Source organism: Sceloporus occidentalis, unplaced genomic scaffold (genome assembly GCF_023333645.1).
Source record: "Sceloporus occidentalis isolate IW3139 unplaced genomic scaffold, rSceOcc1.0.p SCAF_14, whole genome shotgun sequence".
Taxonomy (NCBI): Eukaryota; Metazoa; Chordata; class Lepidosauria; order Squamata; family Phrynosomatidae; genus Sceloporus; species Sceloporus occidentalis.
The window spans coordinates 9,302,313-9,322,201 of NW_028316994.1; the positions used below are offsets into that span (position 1 = coordinate 9,302,313).

General features: G+C 43.2%; 2 protein-coding genes across 3 annotated transcripts; both read right to left on the reverse strand.

Moving 5' to 3' along the window:
• Positions 1-6,969, reverse strand: LOC149303824 (uncharacterized). 2 transcript variants are annotated; one of them, XM_089480253.1, is made up of 3 exons: positions 6,883-6,969; positions 5,299-5,390; positions 1-3,277 (listed from the first exon to the last, which is right to left on the reverse strand). In XM_089480253.1, exons 1-3 carry the CDS (start codon positions 6,888-6,890, stop codon positions 1,608-1,610), a joined length of 1,770 nt encoding a protein of 589 aa, XP_089336379.1. In that variant the 5' UTR covers positions 6,891-6,969; the 3' UTR covers positions 1-1,607. The 2 variants fall into 2 exon arrangements, with proteins under 2 accessions (XP_089336379.1, XP_089336380.1); XM_089480254.1 differs by lacking the exon at positions 5,299-5,390 and having other exon boundaries at positions 6,883-6,965.
• A 1,758-nt stretch (positions 6,970-8,727) lies between these two features.
• LOC149303825 (uncharacterized) lies at positions 8,728-18,762 on the reverse strand. Its single transcript, XM_089480256.1, has 7 exons — positions 18,429-18,762; positions 15,993-16,097; positions 15,627-15,743; positions 14,875-14,970; positions 13,937-14,089; positions 13,687-13,785; positions 8,728-12,433 (listed from the first exon to the last, which is right to left on the reverse strand). The coding sequence occupies exons 2-7, from the start codon at positions 16,083-16,085 to the stop codon at positions 11,402-11,404; spliced, it is 1,590 nt and encodes a 529-aa protein (XP_089336382.1). The 5' UTR covers positions 16,086-16,097; positions 18,429-18,762; the 3' UTR covers positions 8,728-11,401.
• Between the last annotated feature and the right edge of the window lie 1,127 nt (positions 18,763-19,889).

Here is a 19,889-nt window from a genome sequence, read left to right on the forward strand (position 1 = left end):
ATCAAATTGCAAAATAGAGGACATCCTGAGACAAATCTACATTCAAGATTGCTACATGTATTTTCTTTATATGTGCCGTCCTCCTATGATGAGACACAAATGTTCAGCATATCATGTATGCTATTTGATACAGAGCCACAACACCATCCAAGCTCCAAGAAATTTTGTAAGGTATATAACCTAGTTCCAGAGTGTCCCTTTAAAAATACTGATATTATTTCAATTTTTAATACACCTTGAAGATGCCTGTTCACTGTATATATTCCAATGCCATGCCAATTTCAACCATGGGATAGAGAGCCTGAGGCAGAGATTTCATCCATTTTCTTTTTTATACCACAGAAATATTTAGAGGACCAGCTTTTTCACCATGAAAAAGTAACATCTAAACACATAGAACAAAAAAATCCTGTTTGGTAAGAAAACTGTAAGCAGTGTTTCAAAAGTTTTGGCATCAGGATTGAAGGATTCTGAACCAGTAACATCCTAATGTGGGTTGCGTCCAGATTTACTTTTGCTTGACATTAATCCCATGCCGTTTGAGCTACTCATCACTAACTTCAGTCCTGCTGATGTCAACAGATTGTCTTTAGGTATGATTGAATTTCAGTCCAATTTACTGGACATTATTGAATCTGTAACCAAAAATTATTTCCTAGTCACACAGCAGACAATGAAACCCAGTAGTACTCAAACCATTTTAAAGTGGACTTGAAATTTATCCCAAGAATCATTAGACATGAATCCTTTATAAACTAGTACAATGTAAAGAGGAAGTAATCATGACCTGGTTGTTGAGCAACAAAATAGGGTCAGGTTTTTCTAGCCTTTCTGATGTATTGGATTACAACTTTCTGATGTATTGGATTGCAACTCTCACCATTATGCCATCAGTGAGTTCCTATGGCCACCACTTGTGCCTTCTATCCTAATATTATACCTTCAGCTATGAGTCTTCCCCTTCCAAAAAAAGATTGCATTTTCAGATTCTTGTAAAGCTATTTGATGACTAGGCCCAGAATATGTACAGTATTAACTCTTTGAGATGTACACTGCTACCCTCAGGGAGAAGCTGAGGAGTGCAAAGCTACAGAGGAAACTATTTGCCTCTATAGCCCACCATTATTTTCCCTGACCGTCAGTGGCTAAGCAGAGGCTGAGGCAGAGATCTCATCACCTGTTACCTGATTCCTTTAACTAAGAGAATATGTGGTCCCCTGAAAACCCTATTACCCTAGCCACCACTGCTGATACTGAAAGATGAGGGGGTTGCAATCAAACATGATCTGAAGGGTCACACACATTCTCCTTTCCTGCTTTCATTGGAGAGGCCAGTAATTGAATTATGGGTTCTCAGCATACATAGTAAATACTCTACTACTGGATTATGGTTCCTCTCCTAGAATCTGCACACATATAAGTTTATAAGGAATGTTTCAGAAATCATAGGGTGTGGGCTTAAATGCCAGGCCTTGATTTCACAGGTGTTTTTTTTAAAGAGCAACCATGAAATGCAAACAGGCTTAGGTCATTCTTGCTTCCTAACCATCCTGAGAGTTTCTGGAATTGCACATTGTTTTACAGAAACAGCGTTTGACAGAACCTCTTCAGTCATCAGGCTCCTCTTTGATTCTCCAAGATATTTTTGGCAGTTCTTTCCCTTCCATCTGGGCTTTGTTTGACAATTTTTTTTTCACCCATGGGAGTGACTCTGGTTCTGCAGCAGGAACATTATTGTCCCAGTTAAGCTCTGGCTCTTCTTTTACCTCAACATCCCATGTCCCTGGAGGGAGCACCAGTACCTCATCTACTTCTTCCTCCATGTCATTCTCCATACTGTCGTCATCCTCTTTTGGCGGCTGGATAAAAGGGTCTCTGAAAACTCTAGTGTCTATGGGCTCACTGTCGGAAAGAAAGGTGCTCTTGGCATGAGTTCTCAAGTGCTTAGCTAGAGCAGCCCGTTGACTGTAGTTCTTGTTGCACTGGATACAGGCATAAGGCTTCTCATGGGTGTGAATCCTCTGATGCTGGACCAGCGTAGAGCTCTGTTTGAACCCTTTGCCACACTCATCACAGTGAAAGGGCCGTTCACCTGTATGGGTGAGGTGGTGCCGCTTGAGGGCTGACATACCGCTAAACTTTTTCCCACACTCTCCACAGCTATAAGGGGATTCCCCAGTGTGACTCCAGAGATGCTGAGTCAATGCTGAACTCTGACTAAACCCTTTCCCGCACTCCTGACATTTGTATGGCCTCTCACCTGTATGAAGCCTCTGATGTGTCGTAAGTACTGATTTCTGGCTAAAACGGCGCCCGCAGTCCAGGCATAAGTAGGGTGTCTCTCCAGTGTGTATCCGCTTATGCTGTGTCAAGGCAGAGCTGGCGATGAAACTTTTAGGGCAATCGGGACAATGGTAGGGCTTTTCTCCTGTATGTAACCTCTGGTGCTGGAGAAGGGAGTAACGCTTAGTGAAGGACTTACCGCAGGCTATACACAAGTTTGGTGGACCCTCTTCAGAATGTGTGCGGACATGTTCATTATAGACAGCCCGCCTCATGAACCGTTCGCCACATTCTTCACAGGCAAAAGGATGTTCGCCAGTGTGAATACGACGGTGCTCTGCTAATGTGGTGCTCCGACAGAAGTTCTTGCCACAGTCATCACAATGGTGAAGATTCCCACCACCCAAGCACCCTGTGGAGGCAGCTCCATTTTTCCTTCCACCGCCATTGCCCTGGTGGGAAAGAAGATGCTCCACGAGGGAGGAGATCTCTCCAAAATGCTTCCAGCATTCAGTACATTTGTAAGGCTTCTCACCTGTATGGCAGTGGAGGTGCCAAACCAGGTGAGCTTTGGTGCTGTAGGTGGCCCCACAGTACTCACATTGGAATGGTCTTATGCCACCATGGACACGCTGGTGGCGAGTCAAGTTGCTCTTCAGTTGAAAGTTTTTGCCACACTCCTGACATCTGTAAGGCTTCTCACCTGTGTGGATACTTTGGTGGCTAGCCAATGTGGACTGGACAGAAAAGCAGCACCCACACTTGGAGCACTGATAGGGTTTCTCTCTTGTGTGGGTTCGCTGGTGGGCAAACAGGTCACAGGTCTTGACAAAGCTTTTTCCACAAACACCACAAATCACCCAACTTACTTGCTGGTATTTTGTTGTTGGGGCTGTTAAATGTCCTTGATTTTTTAGCCCTGGTGTAATATCTTCTCTCTTTTTGTTTGCAGACTTTTCACTTGTCTCAGTGTCTTCCATCTTCTTCCCTGCTCCTAATGAAAATAAAAATGTACAGTACATTGATTCATATGCTGTCATTATCTTATCCTAGTTTCAAGCCTTCCTAAAAGCACCATTACAGGCTTGCAACAAACTCTTTTCCCTATCAGGCATTTAGTTCATTCACTGGAAAGGGCTCTGTACCTTTAATGGTTGTTTAAATGGGGGGGGGGAGGGGGGGATTCAGCAAATATTGCTTCTCAAGCAACCAGATCACCAGCTAAAATTCCCTCTTCTGTACAATATTAAAGTACAGGAACTCTCTCCTGTTTTCACTGTGGCAACCTTATCTGCTAGCAATTACTCTTCCTTTATACCTTTAACAAGTCCTTTCTCACCAGTGTGGTGTAGTGATTCGAGTATTGGACTATGACTCTGGAGACCAGGGTTCGAATCCCCACTCAGTCTTGGAAACCCACTGGCTGACCTTAGGCAAGTCACACTCTTTCAGAAAAGAAAAAAGGAAACCTCGGGAGTTTATCAAACGGGAGGAATTTCTCTTAAATTCGAATGAAAAGAAAGTGGGGCCAGAATGCATTCACTTAAAGTTGCTAGTTTAGCGCAATTATGTGAACGCGCATTGCGTTCAAACTGGCTCCCCATTGCCCAAAAATAGCATGCCATTGCCCGAATTTGCGTGTGGCAGTCTATCACACAATAACGTGAAACCATATTATTGCGTTCAGATTGACTTCCCATTGCCTGAATTTGCGTGTAGTGGGTTATCACGCGATAGCGTTAAACCCCATGATTGCATTCAGATTGCCATTGGATTATATTTCCAATTTCCCTTCTCCCTCTGAACAATTATTTCTAGGAAAACCCCATGATAGGTTCACTTTAGGGTTGCCATAAGTTGGAAATGACTTAAAAACACACAACAACAACAACAACAACAACAACAACAACATCCTTTTATTTCTGTCCTGCCTGGCTTTCGATCTTGAATCTGGAGTTATGAACTAAGATCAAAAGGTCAATACACATTGTTTGCAAATTTAAGGAAAAATGTGGCCTCTAGACCAGCAAATGTATATGAAACATAGAATTAACAATAACAAGATGTGATGGTAAGCCACAAAATTTTTATTTAATTATCTGTCAAATTCAGCAATATCCCTATCAGTGGCCCCAGCCCATGAAAGCTACATGGTAGTTCAACTCAGGTGTGTAATTTGGGGGTACTTTTGGATTCACCATTGAGCCTGGAAGCCTAGGTATCAGCAGTGACCAGGAGTGCTTTTGCACAGCTAAAACTCATGTAACAACTGCACCCATTCCTGGAGAAGTCAGATCTGGCCATGGTGGTACATGCCTTGGTTACATCCCATTTGTATTACTGTAATGCACACTACGTGATCTTTGAAAAATGCTCAGAAACTTCAACTGGCCCAAAGAGCTGCAGCCAGGTTGTTAACTGGAGCTGACTACAGGGAGCATACAACTCCCTTGTTGCAACAGATCTATTGGCTGACAGTCCATTTCTGGGCACAATTCAAAGTGCTAGTTTTATATTTATACATTTTAATGTTGTACTGTTTTTAAATTGTATTGTTTTAAATCTGCTGTTCACTGCCTTGAGTCCCTATATTGGGAGAAAGGCGGAATATAATATAATAAAATAATCATAATCATAATAATCATATACAGTATAAGCCTTGGTCTTAAGCATAAAAATTTGTATAGCAAAATAGACAAACAACAGAAATTATAGTACAATAAATTGTCTAGACCTGTGCCTACTTTATGGGCAGTGTGCTTACTATACCTTCTTTTCACTTCTGATATTCTTTTAGATACCATGTAATTGGGATGGCATCAATAAATGGAGCTCTTTTCCCTGCAGTTATTTTGAACTTTTATGACTATGTTGCAATCTTTCTGAAATTGAAATGTTTCTTTCCTATAGTAAGAAATTAGAAGGCGCTGCTAGTGACTTGCCACCCCATCCACTTGTCCCCATTTTCTCCAAATTTACCAAACAGTCTTGAAGATGGTCTTGCGTTCCCAATACCTGCTAGGCAATTCTTGTTCTCAAAGGCTGTTTTGTCATGCTTTTCCTCCTGATCCATCTCAGCAGTTGCAAAGGATTTGCAGCAGAAACAGCTTTTTCACATGAATGAGAAAATAGAGTAAGGTTGCATATGGTTTCAAGACATGCCCCCTCAATATCATATGTTTGAGCCCCTCATGGATTATTATTAGTACACAGTATTTTATTCAGCACCAGATGCATGAAAGCTATAATCAACTGTGAGTATTCTAACAAATGCCTGCTCATTCTTATATTGCCACTATAGACACCATAAAACCTATACTATTCCCTGAGAGGCATGGTTTACCAGTCAAATTCCTTAGAAGGGCAAAATTCTTATAGAGAGAGAAGAGTCTGTTAATTATGTTCTTTTAATGCCACAATAATAACACTTCTGTTTTGTCTCTTATGTTCTATATGCTTCTTTGTCTGAAACACCAATGCATCACACATGGAAATCTTGCTCAGTGACTTATAAACCCAACTGATGGGGAAAACAACCCATTTAGAGCAAAAGGCTTGGCATCTGTACAAGTGTAAGGAGATGGGCAAATGTTTACTTCCATCTGTTTGAAAAGAGGATGCTTTATTTATTGAAAACTGACTGATGGAAACAGCAAGTCAAAAGACCCTCAAGATGCAACATGCTTTCTGTCAATGCTTTTATTCTTGGAAAGGCGGAAAGGCCAAAGACCTTGTGTTCACATACATGTTTTGCCAGCCTTTATTTAACTTTCAATGAGCATCATGCAGGATCTTGGAACATTTTCTTTTCTATGGTCACTGTCCTAGAAACAGCTTCAATAAGTAAGTAGGATAAATTGGCAAGAGAGTTGGAGTGTAGAAATGGTCCAAGATGTAAGCCCTTTTCGTATTAAAATAATAGATATCTAGAGCTTGTGGCTAACTCGCATATTGACATATTGGCATTTGTGTCAAAGAGGGAAAAATGAATCCTCTGTCATATTGCATTTTACATATAGAATCAGAATATTTCAGTCACTAGCTCATATAGCTCCAGAAAGCAAAGGAGCAAAGTTTATTTTATATAAAAAGTCTTTTCTCCTTTGCTTTCTGGGGCTATATGGGCTAGTGACTGAAATAACCTGATTCTATATGTGTATATATAGATATACTGTATAGCCTGCATTTCCAGCCTGCAACCAAGATGGATAGCTGACATTGACACCAAAAACCTTCTTTCTTTTTCTCCTCCAAAGCCACATCAGATCATTAGTGGATACCTATCACCTCCCAGATTTCTGCTTCTCATGCAGCTGCGTCAGTGACAGGACAGGAGCAATGCCACAAAATATTAGCTGGAAAGTTACACAACATGCAGCTCTTCTACTTGAAGACTTGGAGTGTCCTGTCCCCAGCACCCCAAATTTAAAATTCAACAACTCTAGCCTCTAGATCTCTGTTTTCCAGCTGCCTCAGAACTCACAGCCAAGTTGTAAAGTTAAACTGTCTCAAATAATAAATGGTGATCAACAATAAAGAGTACACTTGTGGCACTATATGGATATACATGAGAAACACACCAGACTTCTGGCTGCTTACCAGTTCATTCATGCTGACAGCTGTGCTACTTTAGTGATGCCAAAGCCAAGCTCTGCTTTCCTTTCTACTGGAGGAGGGGGAGACAGTGGGGTGGAAGGCAACACAGGAAGGTCCATCTGGTGTATCTCCCCCCCCTTATTACTGCTACCGGTTCCCATCAACATGTGCACATCTCACTGATATTAACCCCTCAAAGTGGACACATTTATTTTTAACTCTCCAAGATGTATTAAAGGACCTTTAAGTATTATTCGCTATGCATTTTCTCTATACAGAATGCCTCCCTCCCCACATTCTTAAAGGATAGAAGCTGAACATCCTTTCCCACTTCTCCTGAATGTGGTTCTCTGTTATCTGTGTGGAAGACTGTTTCACTTTCCAGTCCAGATCAAGGAAAATGTCTGATTATATTTTAAAATAGGATCAAAATAGGGCAGGTTTCTCCTGACACCCCTTTCTTTTTGCCTTTCTTTCATCCTTAACATAAAGTGACGAGGAAAGCTTTGATTTATTTTCTGCACACCAAGTTGCAATGGAAATCAAGAGTCAGGATCAACATCTGAAAGCCCACAGGATTCGCACCTCTGCAATCCTACTCAGAGGTAATCCTCATTGAGTTCAGTCAGATTACTTACTTCCAAATATGTATAAAGTCACAGCCTAAATTAATTTGTAATTCCCTCAACCTTTTGCCCATGTACCCAAATTATACTTTTTCAGTTAAAAAAACAAAACCACATGCCTAATATTTTGGTCCAGTATATCTAGAAATAATCACTGCAGTATCCTGTTTATTTAATGAAGAGTCCGAGGAATGTGTTTTTAAAGGAAGTGGGAAAAAAGTAATACAGATTGTGTGTTCTGTAAGGATACATCGTTTACAGAACTGTGTTTGAATGTGCCTTAAGCTGCCAGTTGACTTATGGCAACCTATGAATTTGTGTTTTTTCAGTCAAGGAATACTCAGAGGTGGTTTTGCCAGTTTCCTGCTCTGAAATATAGCCTACAGCTCGTTGTGTTCATTGGCGGTCTGCCATCCAAGTATTAATCAGGTATGATCCTGCTTAGTTTAAGAACAATCCATAGCTTTTCATGATCTATACAATCAAATGCTTTACTGTAATCTATAAAACACAGGCTGATGTTCTTTTCAAATTCTTTGTTGTGGTCTATTAGCCAACATATGTTTGCAACATGATCCCTAGTGCCTCTTTCTTTCCTAAACCTAGCTGGCATTTCTCACTCCATTTATGGTGATAGTCTTTATTATATTATTTTGAGCATCACTTTACTTGTATGGGGAATTAATGCAATGGTCCTATGGCTACTGCAATCCCTGGTATCCCCTTTCTTGGGGATTGGATAGTATATCAAGTGTTTCCCAGTCTGTGAACCATTGTTTTATTTTCCGTATTTGTTGTCTTGATCTAGTTGTCTTGATCCACTAGCCACTCTGATATTAATGAGAAATTGTTTTTTGTCTTCTGTGACATTTTAAAAAAATCTTAGAACTTTTAAATTTTCATATATTGACATAACTATGGTTGTAAACATAAATAACTTCCTTGGCAAGTGTGCAGTTGAGAGGGTAACAACAAAGATCCTTGCTCATTTGTAAAATGATAAGAAACAATGTGATTTCTCATAGTGTATGTTATAGAAATTGGTAACACCATATAATTTTTTATTTGTAAAGCTGCAATCCTGTGTGTGTTTACTTAAAATTTCACAACAGAAAATAAAGCAAAGGGATCCTGTAGCATCTCTAAGACTAACCGTGCAAAAGAAGTTGCAACATACGCTTTTGTAGACTTGGTCTACTTCCTCAGATGCATCCTCAGAAGGTAGACTAAGTCTACAAAAGCTTATGCTACAGCTTCTTTCACAGAGGTACTCAAAGGTGCTACAATATCCATTTGTATATTCCAGACTAACATGGCCATGTCTTTGAATTGTACCCCCAGAAATAAAGGAACTATGTCTCCCATTCACCCCAACATCACAATTTTTCCAAGACTGTCAGGACCTTATCAGATGACGGGTCTTGCAGCTCCAATCCGAAGTCATTCCTGGTCCAACCATGTGAATTCACGTTAAAACGTAATAGATTATCACATGTGATTGATTTCTATGGGGAGCAGTTCCGAGCCAGATCCAAAGTCAATCCAAAGTGCTCCTGATGCAGGAGCAGAATTTGGTCCTGCTCCTGCATCCTCCTCCTCCTTCATCATCCCAATCCTGCTCCCACTAGCCCCCTGCATCCTGGTGCTAAGGAGGGGCCAAACGGAGGAAGCAGGGAAGGATGACAGTGTCCAGAGCTCCACTGAGCATTCGCAAGGCTGCCGATTCAAATCGTTGAATCCGTCTGGTGTGGTAATTTATTTTGCACTCGCTCCGCTTTGCCTCAGTAATAAGCACAATTTCATTCTTCACGTGTGATAATTAATCACGTGAACTGCCTTGGATTCGAAGTGACTCTGCTTCTCCCTCACTTTCGAATGGCTCCGGATTGGAGTTCCAGTTTCACGTGTGACAAGGGCCAAAGTTGCACTAGTATTGGGTTAGAACTGCTGAAGCAACACACTAGATCAGAAAAATGCCCTCCCCTCAATTTACTCAAAAAGAAAAGTGTATACGCCACTGAAAGATTATCAGGATGCCACACTTCCTTTTTCTAAAATAATTCTCAATAGGATTCTACATTTACAGAAGCCAAAAGAAACTTGAAAACAGTGGATAATGAGATCTGATGCCAGACCTTGTCTATTCCTCTAGAGATGAGAGACTGGAGCTTCAGTATGCCCTGCAGAAATGACTACCTCAACACTGTGGTCTGGGAAACAGGTCAGAGCACAGAAAATATACAGTCCTCTGCAAATTTCCTTCATTGCTACAGTTTATTTCAGGTTACTTTAGTGCATTAAAAAAAGATATGTTGTTGTTTTTAGCAAAGAATACATAGCCAAGCCCTTAGAGAACTTCCCTAGATCCATGCTGACTGTAAGAACTTAATTGAGGTAGTGGGGAAAACTATGTTTTCCTCAGACCTTGTCATTGTCCTTCCTCCGCCAGAAAGCTGAGTATGAGTCTCATAATAAAACATCAGAGCACAAATGGTAATTGAAATTTTATAGGCATACTAAGTACATATATAGCCTGTTTTCAGCAATGGGAGACATATGCCTGGCTGCCACTGCAAACTTCTGCTTTGTCAGTTTGAGGCAGCTTCAAGCACAAGGTTCATTTTGCACAATAGTGGAATGAAAGTCACAATTACAAGGCAGATCATTTCCCAAATATTGGAGGAGAAATGTTAAAAAGTGCCTCTCAGCATTTTAAAAAAAGTAATTGGCAACATGTACTATGTGTATACTAAATTTCAATTATCTGATGCTGTGGAAGGGTGTAAAAATAAGGGTAATCTTGTTAATGAGCCCCAAAAATCTTTCTACAGACCCATATGTAAAAGAGACACAGACAGAGCAGATATTCTTCAGTAGGGTCTCATCTGGGCAAGCCAGAACAGAAGGCCACCTTCTTCTCTGCTCTTTTCCCACAATACTACAGGTTGAGTCTTCCTTATCTGGAGTACTGAAACCCAAAATATCCCAAAACTTTTTTCAACACCTTTATACACTTTTGCTTTATAATGGGTCAATGTACACAAACTTTGTTTCATTCATTAAAAGTATTGTATACAATTACAAGCTACATGTATAAGGTATATATGAAACATAAAATTATTTTGTATTAATCTTGGATCCTGTCTCTAAGATATATCATTATATACATGTATCCAAATACCAGTATTCTGAAATCCAAAGAAAAAAGAAAAAAAGAAAAGAAAAAAAGAAAATCCAAAACAGTCCTGGTCCCAACATTTCAGATAAGGGAGACTCAAAACCTGTGTCTACATCCTTTTCCTTTCACTGTACCTCTCCCTGCCCAACGAGGGAGCGGATGACATTGAGCCAAACACAGAGCCTATCTTTAGTCCTATTAATTTTCAGGCTAAGATAGAGCCCTGGATTACCAAACGGACTTTTCCCCCTATAAAGGGAAGGCACAGAGAAGAGTGGGATTATTGTTGTTATTTTGCAAGGGTGGAAGGAATGGGGAGGAAAAAAGAAAAAAAGGGAGAATGAGAAGAGAGGGTTTGAGAACCATCTTTCCAACACTATCTTGGGGCACCATTCAAACAAAACCCAATCTTGCCTAGAATTTAAGAGTAAACACTCTCTGGTATTATTTACTCCTTTCCTTCACTAAAGGCAATAGCAAGAACTCTGCAAACAAACTGAAAATGCCTGTGGAAACAGAATCAAGGATTGCTCAATATAAGGGTAATCCCAGTCTAAAAAAGTGGAGCTCAGACTATATGCCCACTTCAGTCCACATCCTGGTCTATTACTGATTTAGCAATTGATACATCTCTTTCTTCCTATGCTGGGACTTTCTGATCAGTTCAGTGCCTCAGAGGGCTACCAGATCTTTGTTGTTCAGCTCCACCTCTGTCTGGCTACGTCCAACAACTGTTACCACACTCAGTACAACTATAGGGACCGTCCCCCATTGCTGAGTCTTCTTGGCTCCGCTCTTGAGGGCTGGACTCCAGGTGGAAGCCTTTACCACATTGACTGCAAATGAGAAGCCGGTCACTGTCTTCCCCATCAGTATCGTTGTTGCCATTTGAGACACTGGAATCGCCACACAGGGCATTGTGATTGGCAACATGAGGGCTGTTGATGTCAGCACTGCCATCACTGGCATAACCAAGGGCAATACGATAGGCCTTGATGCTGGCTTCATCACAGGCTGCACTGAAACTGCTGATAAGGTCATGGCCCAGGCTGGTAGCACGGGCATTGGCATGAGTGCGACGGTGACGAATTATGTGGGAACTGAGTCGGAAGCTTTTCCCACACTCGGTACACACGTAAGGCTTTTCTCCTGTGTGAACCCGCCAGTGATCTACCAGGTTGGAGTGGTGGGTGAATCGCTTGCCACACTCAGCACAGCCATATGGTTTCTCACCAGTATGGGTGCGCCGATGGTTGGCTAGAGTGGAGCTCCCCGAAAAACGCTTGCCGCATTCTTGGCACTGGTACGGCTTCTCCCCAGTATGGGTCCTCTGGTGACGGGTCAGGCAGGAGCTCCCAGTGAAGCGTTTGCCACACACCCCACACTGGTAAGGTGTGACACCTGTGTGGCCACGGCGGTGCAGGTTGTAGTTGGAACTCTGAGAGAAGGCCTTGCCGCACAGCTCACAGCGGTAGGGCCGCTCACCAGTGTGGAAACGCCGGTGCTGGAGGAGGTTTGAGCTGGCTGTGAAGGCCTTACCACAGTCTCCACAGACGTAAGGGCGCTCCCCGGTGTGCGTCCTCTGATGCTTGGTGAGGGCAGAGCTCTGATTAAAACTGCGACCACAGTCATTGCAGCGGTAAGGCTTCTCTCCCGTGTGGATGATCTGGTGTTTCGCCAGGTTGGAGCGGCGGCTAAAACTCTTCCCACACACGCCACAGGTATTAGGGTGGGATGAAGAAGGGTGGGACTGCAGGAATAGAAAGAATGTTAAAAAGAGCTAAGGATGCATTCACTGTATTGATATAGATTGTGTAAGACTTACTTCCCCACTGTCTTTTTAAATTCACTTCAGCAATTTTAATTTCATTCCTCCCAACACACACCTCACAAAGTGCATACTGTTTACTAATGTCTTTGATGATCCAGAATTCTTGCCTGCTCTGCTTTGTACTATCTTTTCCAGCAGGTCTACCAAGTTGATTTTAAGCTATGAATTTTAAATTAGGAATTTTTAAATATGCTGAATGATTTTAATGTGTCCTTTATATGTTTTCCAGTGTTTAATAGTGTTTTTACAGTGTTTAAATGACTTTACATGTTTTAATTTATGTTGTACCCAGAGAGGCACATAATAAATAAATAAATAAATTGATGGAAGATTAACAATTGGATTTACACCTCTAACTGGAACCCCTCCTTTAGCAGATTTGGGAATTAGATTGAAAAGTTGGTGCTTGATTCTTTTCAGCCTGGAACTCAAAGCTCATAATGAGTGGCCTAGAACTCATACTCTTCAGCTCCAGTTAACTTCTCCACCCCCAATGAGCTGCCATATAAATTGGTTGCATGTCAGTCATGGAACCAGAGCCCATCTGCACTGCATGAAAAGATGACTATCCAAGAAAGCATTCCACTTATAGCAATGGATCATAGACTTAAGACTTCTCTGCTGAGATGCATATGGGAGGCTGCTTCCACAAACTGATTGATTTAGCTGTGTCAGGTAAAGAAACATAATGTGCAATTTGAAGGGGAAAGGGGAAGTGGGAGAAAAATGACCCTGTCTTCTTCTTTGGGGACAGGATGTAACAAAGGCAGACACAAAAATACAGAAGTGGTGGAAGTATTTTGCAGCTCTTCAAATTGCCTTGAAAATGCTCCTATGCCATAAAAGTAGCCTTCTGGCACTGTCAACCCCTATGTAGCCTGAACTACTATTCCCAAATCACTCCAATCAGCCATGATGGGAGTGTGAGGAATGTGTGGGGGAGAGGGGAGGGATTACTTTTTATAGTAACTCTCTCTCTTTCAAAAACAGGCAAACAAACAGCCAACAAGTTACAGGGACCCAGGGCCCTCCAGATTCAATTTCTCTCAAGTCCTGTAGTACTGTGATAAGAAATATACATGTTCATTCTATGGCTAGAATCCACACTCCTAACCCACTCTCCCTCTTTAGGGCTCCCAATATCTCCTCATCTGTGTTTTGCCACCACTCACCAAAGTCCCATCTACTGGGATGGTGACTTTTTGCACCTCAAACTCTTGAGCTTTCTGTTCTTCCATTTCCACCTTCATCTCCTCTTCAGGTAGTGAGTCCTGCAAGACCATAGAATAAGATAGAATAGGTTTGAGAGAGATGAGGCAATCCCAAAAATAAAACAGGAAAGTAAAACCCTCCCATTCAGAGAAAGCTGCCCTTTCTGTCCAAACATTAAAATATTCCTGTCCTGTCCTCAGCTCCACTCACCGGATTCACATCTGTGGAAACCCTCCGAACCTCCACCTCGACCTCCAGATCCCCCTCCGCATTTTTTTCCTTCTTCACTTTTCTAATAACCAGCTGTTTCTCCCTACCGTCCTCTACCACAACCAACTTCTCCTTGAAGGATGTAGAATCTGGCTAGAAAAGGCAAAAGAAATGGAACAAGTGACTTCAATTTTCAACAGTTCTTGCCTCCCAAGGGTCCAATTATTTCTCAAACAGGGAGAGAGTCCTCCATAAAATCAGATCAGCACATCTTATGACCCATAAAACTAAGGATGAAAACTCTTTGGCCTTCCAAGTATTTTGAATCACAGTTCCTGCAATCCCTTACTACTGCTGTTACTGGCCATAGACTCATGCTTCTGGGAGTTACTAACCAGAGCCTCAGACAGGCAGGCTTCAGGCTGCCTACCCCCCTTGGGCATTTAGAAGCCACTGTGCTCTAAGCAAAGATTTGCATAGCAAAGAGACTATTGTTGCTATTGTGAACCTTCGGTTGTATCTGACTTATGTCAACCCCAAGGCAAATCTGTTATGGAGTTTTCATGGCAATATTTATTCAGAAGGGATTCACTTTTGCCTTTCCCTTTCTCCGAGTCTGAGCAACTGTGACTTGCCCAAGATCACCCAATTGGTTTTAATCGCTGAGTTGGGATTTGAGCCCTGGCCTGCAGAATCATAATCCAGCATTCAAAATCACACCCCAGTGGTTTCTAGCACAGATAATTTATGAACTGCCCCAGGTCAAGTTGCTTTTTTAAGGCATAGCTTCCAGACTACTTGAATACTCAGCCATTCTAATGAAGAAGGTTACCTCCAAAGAAAGGAACATGTGTAAACAAGAACTCTCCATAAAACATTCTCTCTTAATAGCTTTTGGACACAACTTTGTCTCTCAGCTGGTTCTCAAACACTCTCACCTCACATTGACGCTCCTCATGCTCCTCTTTTGGTTCTTTCTGTGCTGTGGCTAAAGTGGCAAGTAGTTTCCGTTTCTTCGGAGAAACAAATAAAGGCTGAAAGAAAAGACAGAGGTAGTGAAGCAATTTGGGGAACAGGAGCATAAAACACCAACCAGCCCAGATAGGACATGACAAGCAGGTAGAGTGGTTAAAGTACTGTACTAAGATCAAATAGATCCATGTTCAGCTCTACAAACCTTTATGAAATTTACTGACTTTTACCTTGGACCAGTTTCTTTTTCTCTTGAAGTCAAACCAATCTCAGAGGTTTGATGTGTATAGTAGGAGTGGGATGGGGGAATCGTGTAGGTTCTCCAAAGCTTGAAAAAGTTATATTGAACTGCAGTTCCTGTGTGGCTACAATGGCTGAGAGATTCTGAGAGCACTGGTCCCAAAATAATTTTTCCAGGCTTCTTTTTGGAAGACGAGTGGAACAAAAAAGAATTATTTTGAGGGGTTTCCCCCCCTCTCCTGCCAAACCAAGGGCCCTTTTTTCCAAGCCCTTCTTTCATTCCCAGGAAATCTAAGGATCCTGGCTCTGACACATTCCTGAAAATGTTTATTTATTCTTTTTTCACCCAGGAACTTAAAATATTTTTAGTACAGAAAGAAGGCAGCAATCAAGTTATGCACAAGACAGATATGCATTTCTTAAGCCCCATTTCTTCTCTCTTCCCTAAATCCAACCCATGGAGCCTTTTATGGTTCACCTTGGCGTTCTGTGCCCATTCTACTTCCTTTCTTGCTCTAGACCTCAGCCGTTTTCTCCCTGAAGATTGCTGGGTGATGTCCTCATCCTTCACAGGTTGCTTATCTGCTTCTAACTTCTGAAAATAAGAAATGAGGAAACCAAAGGAAGAAAGATATTCATGAAACAGACTTAGATTCCCAAATATTCTAAGTACCACCAATTAGTTCTGCTGAGCTATTCCCTTGGTGCTGTTCACACACAATGAGAGCATTTTATATGTACTGATCCAAAAAGAAATAGATATCATGTTTTGAGCTGTTTACAAAAGCCACGTTCTGGGCAATCTGGTTAAGATGCTCAGGATAAAACTGATCATGTTACTCACTTTTTCTCCATCTTCAGTCATAGCTAGTGTAGCAGAGAGAGAGGTCCCCTTCAGCTTCTCTTCTTCCATGCTCTCTTTGTCTTCATCCATCATGAACTGAAGCTTCTGAATGGAAAAACAATGTTAAAAAACAACCCAGGTACTTTGCCTTAAGTGCAGTTATTTGTAGGAAGGGAATCCTCTTGCTATTGGTAGACCATCAGTCGACCAACAAATTGGAGTCACAGGTCTTAGTCTCACAACAGCCCTGTGAAGTAACTTTGGCCATGTAACCATTACTTATTCAAAGCCATCCACTTAGGCTGGTCTCCATTTTGCTACATGCTTCCTGTACCATTCTAGCCCCCAATGAACAAGACCATCTCCTCTTGGCTGAGATACAGCTGGGGAGGATGAGCAATGGTGAGGACTTATCTTCACTCTGAAGAGCTTGTTGGAAATACAATCTCCATGTGTTCAGAGGCAAGTATATATGCTGGTGTGCCTTGGTTGAACAAGGATGCTTGTTGTTGCTAACTGCCCTCAAGTTGATCTCTATTCATGGTGACGCTATGGATGAGACACCTGCAAACTCCCTTATCCTCCACTGCTTTGTTCAAGTCCTGCAGATTCAGGCCCTCTAATAATCTGGCATGTGGTCTTCCTCTCTTTCTACTACATTCAACCCTTCCTAGCATTATTGTCTTTTCTAACAAGCCATGCCTTCTCATTATGTGGCCAAAGTATGGCAATCTCAGTTCAGTCATCTTGGCTTGTAGGAAGTGTTCAGGCTTGATCTATGTACTAGGACCAAAGGATGCTTTGTTGTTTGTTGTCAACTGCCTTCCAGGTGACTTCAACCCATAGTGACCTTACATACGAGAAACCTCCAAGTCATCATATCCTCAACCATCTTACTCAGCTCTGTGGACTCATGGTCTTGGCTTTTCTGACTGAGTCCATCCATCTGGAATATGGCCTTCCTCTTTTCCTATTGCCCTTTACTTTCCCAAGCTAAGCATTATAGTCTTCTCTAGTGAGTCCTTTCTTCTCATGATATGGCCAAAATACAACAACCTCAGTTTTATTGTCTTTTTTTCTAGGGAGAGTTCAGGCTTGATCCATCCATCAGTCTTTTTTTAGCAGTCCACGGGATTCTCAGCTCTCTCCTCCAGCCCCACATCTCAAATGAGCTGATCATTTTCCTATCAGGTTTCTTCCCTGCCCAGCTTTCACAACCATACAGAGAAATGGGCAATGTGATCACATGGACTTTGTCATTGTTAACCACCCTTCAGTCAATCTCAACTCATGATGACCCTGTATATGAGACTTCTCCAAGACTCCCTGTCCTCCACTGTGCTGCTTAGATCCTGCAGATTCATACCCATAACATCCTTAATAGAGTCCATCCATCTAGCATGCAGCCTTCCTCTTTTTCTATTTCCATCCACTTTTCCTAGCATTATTGTCTTTTCCAGTGAGTCATGGCCTCTCATGGTGTGGCCAAAGTATGACAACCTCAATTTAATCATTTTGGCCTCCAAGGGTATTTCTGGCCTGATTTGCTCAGGGACCCATTTGCTTGTCTTTTTGGCTGTCCGTGGAATCCTCAGCATTCTTCTCCAGCACCACCTCTCAAATGAATTGACTTTCTTCCTATCCGCCTTATTTAGTGGTGTCAATAGGGGAGTGCAGGGAGTACGGATGGCACTGAGTGCTATCCAGTGGGGTGGTACACTTAATATGGCTGCTGGGCTAGTGAGAAAGGGTGTCACATTTGGTGTGGCTGCAGCGATGCCAAGGCCCAAACAGATCTCTGGGGGCCTAGCGCTACCCTCTCCAGCGGTGGTGGCTGCTGGTGGGTGCAGTCCCTATTGTTTGGGCTTCAGTATGGTTGCAGCCATGCTGGAGCCCAAATGAACCTCTAAGGCCCTGGCATTGCATGCTCCAGTGACAACAGCTACGAGAGGGTGCAGTCCCTTCCATTTCGGCTTCAGTATGGTTGCAGCCACATCAGAGCCCAAGCCGACCTCCAGGGCCCTGGCACTGTCCCCTCCAGTGGCAGTGGCTGCTGGAGGGTGCAGTCCCTTCCTCTTGGGCTTTGGTGGGGTTGCAGCTATGCCAGAGCCCTAACAGACCTCCGGGGGTCGAGGCAGTCTGCCCCTTCTTCACTGGGTGAAACCAACCCCTGGTACACCACTGGCGTTCTCAGCTGTCCAGCCCTTGCATCCATAGACTCAATCAGGGAGCTGATGATTCTGAGTCTGCAGGTAGTGAGCAGAGCAGTGGAAGATGGGGGTGGTAGTGGAGGAGGGTTGTTCGAATCATGGATTCATAGAGTTGGAAGGGGCCATGGAGTCCAACCACCCCTGCCATGCAGGAACACAGAATCAAAGCACCCCAATTCAAGGGTCCTGGCCTCCACCCAGACACCCCAACACTCTTCATACTTGCCTGTTAGCTTAGCCTAAGTGATGATGCCAAGGAGTGGGAGGCCAAGGGGTGGGTGGGAGCAGGAGGATGGTGCTATGATGGGGGGCCCTCCCTCTATGCAAGCAACAGCTGCTTCTCCAACCCACGTGGTGGTGATGATGATGATGATGATGGACTCCTCTTCCTCCTGCCCCCCTCCCTGCCACGTCCCCCTTCTTGCAAAATGGGGTGTGTGTGTCAGTGGGGAGAAGGGGGGGCAGCAATTCCAGGAAGGAAGTGGAGCAAGGGAGGGGCTGCTTCCTGCCACCCAGGCTGGCTCCCCCCTTGGTTCTGGCCCTCCCCACTCACCCTCTGGGCCTCTGGGAAAAGGGAAAGGTGCAAAGGCTGCTCTTGCTGGTACTGCTGCTGCTTCTGGGGAGCAGCAGAGGGCAAGGCTGGGGACAGGGTGGGAGATAGGACCCAGGGGGAAGCCCCGACCGCCCCCTTGGCACGCGCCCCGGCCGCCCTGCCTCCGCTTCTGCGCCTCAGTCTCTGTTCCGCCCAACTGCTGGATGCGAGATGGCTGAGGGAGGGGCGGGACCACCCTCCCCCTCTCTCTCCGGATTGGCTCCCCTCGCTTCCCTTCCTCCCCTGCCATTGGCGGAGAGATGGATGTGACAGGAGAGTGGCAGCTGCAGCAGCCGTACGCGGGACTCCCTGGAGGAAGCGGGGCGGGACTTTGGAGTCCTCTCTCCTTCCTTCCCTCAGGGTGACCAGTCCTCATTTTGCCGGATGTATCCTACATTTCCCTAGAATGTCCTCTCCTCCAATTTTGAGGAGGACTAAGAAGCATGAATTTGATATTTATATCAGTGTTTCCAGTTTTTATTGAGAGGGTTGTGTCCTACATTTCTCTTGAAGGTCCTCCATTTCCAGCATGATTTAATGAAACCATAATTTATCTTTATCAAGTTGTTTGAGCCACCATGTCCTACATTTTTTCTTGAAGGTCCTCCATTTTGAAGCGTGGAGAAATAACCCGGTTTGGCAGTGCTTTAACTCTGTCTGGCTCCAGGCTATGGAATTCTGGGATTTCTAAGCTACGGCTTATTTTATGGGTGCATTATTTTTGGGGAAACACAACAAACCCCAACTCCGGGTTATTTAACTGGGTCATTTCTCCCGTGTGAACGCAGCCATAGTTCCCTAGAACATGTTTCCTTTTACATCCTTCATTACATGCTGCTAAGTTTTACCCTTGACTTATCCATGGGCCATATCAACATCCGTCATTTTGCACACCAAAACCTGCCCTCGACTTGTACATGAGGTCGACCTATCCTTGCGTATATACGGTGTGTGTATATATATACATACATACATATATATGAGACAAAGATGAACTTGGTGCAAAAATGGCAGTCTCGCTTCATATGGTAACCATACAGGGCAAGGCTAAGGGATTTCAAACAAACAGGCATCAAAATAAGGCAGCTGCGAAGC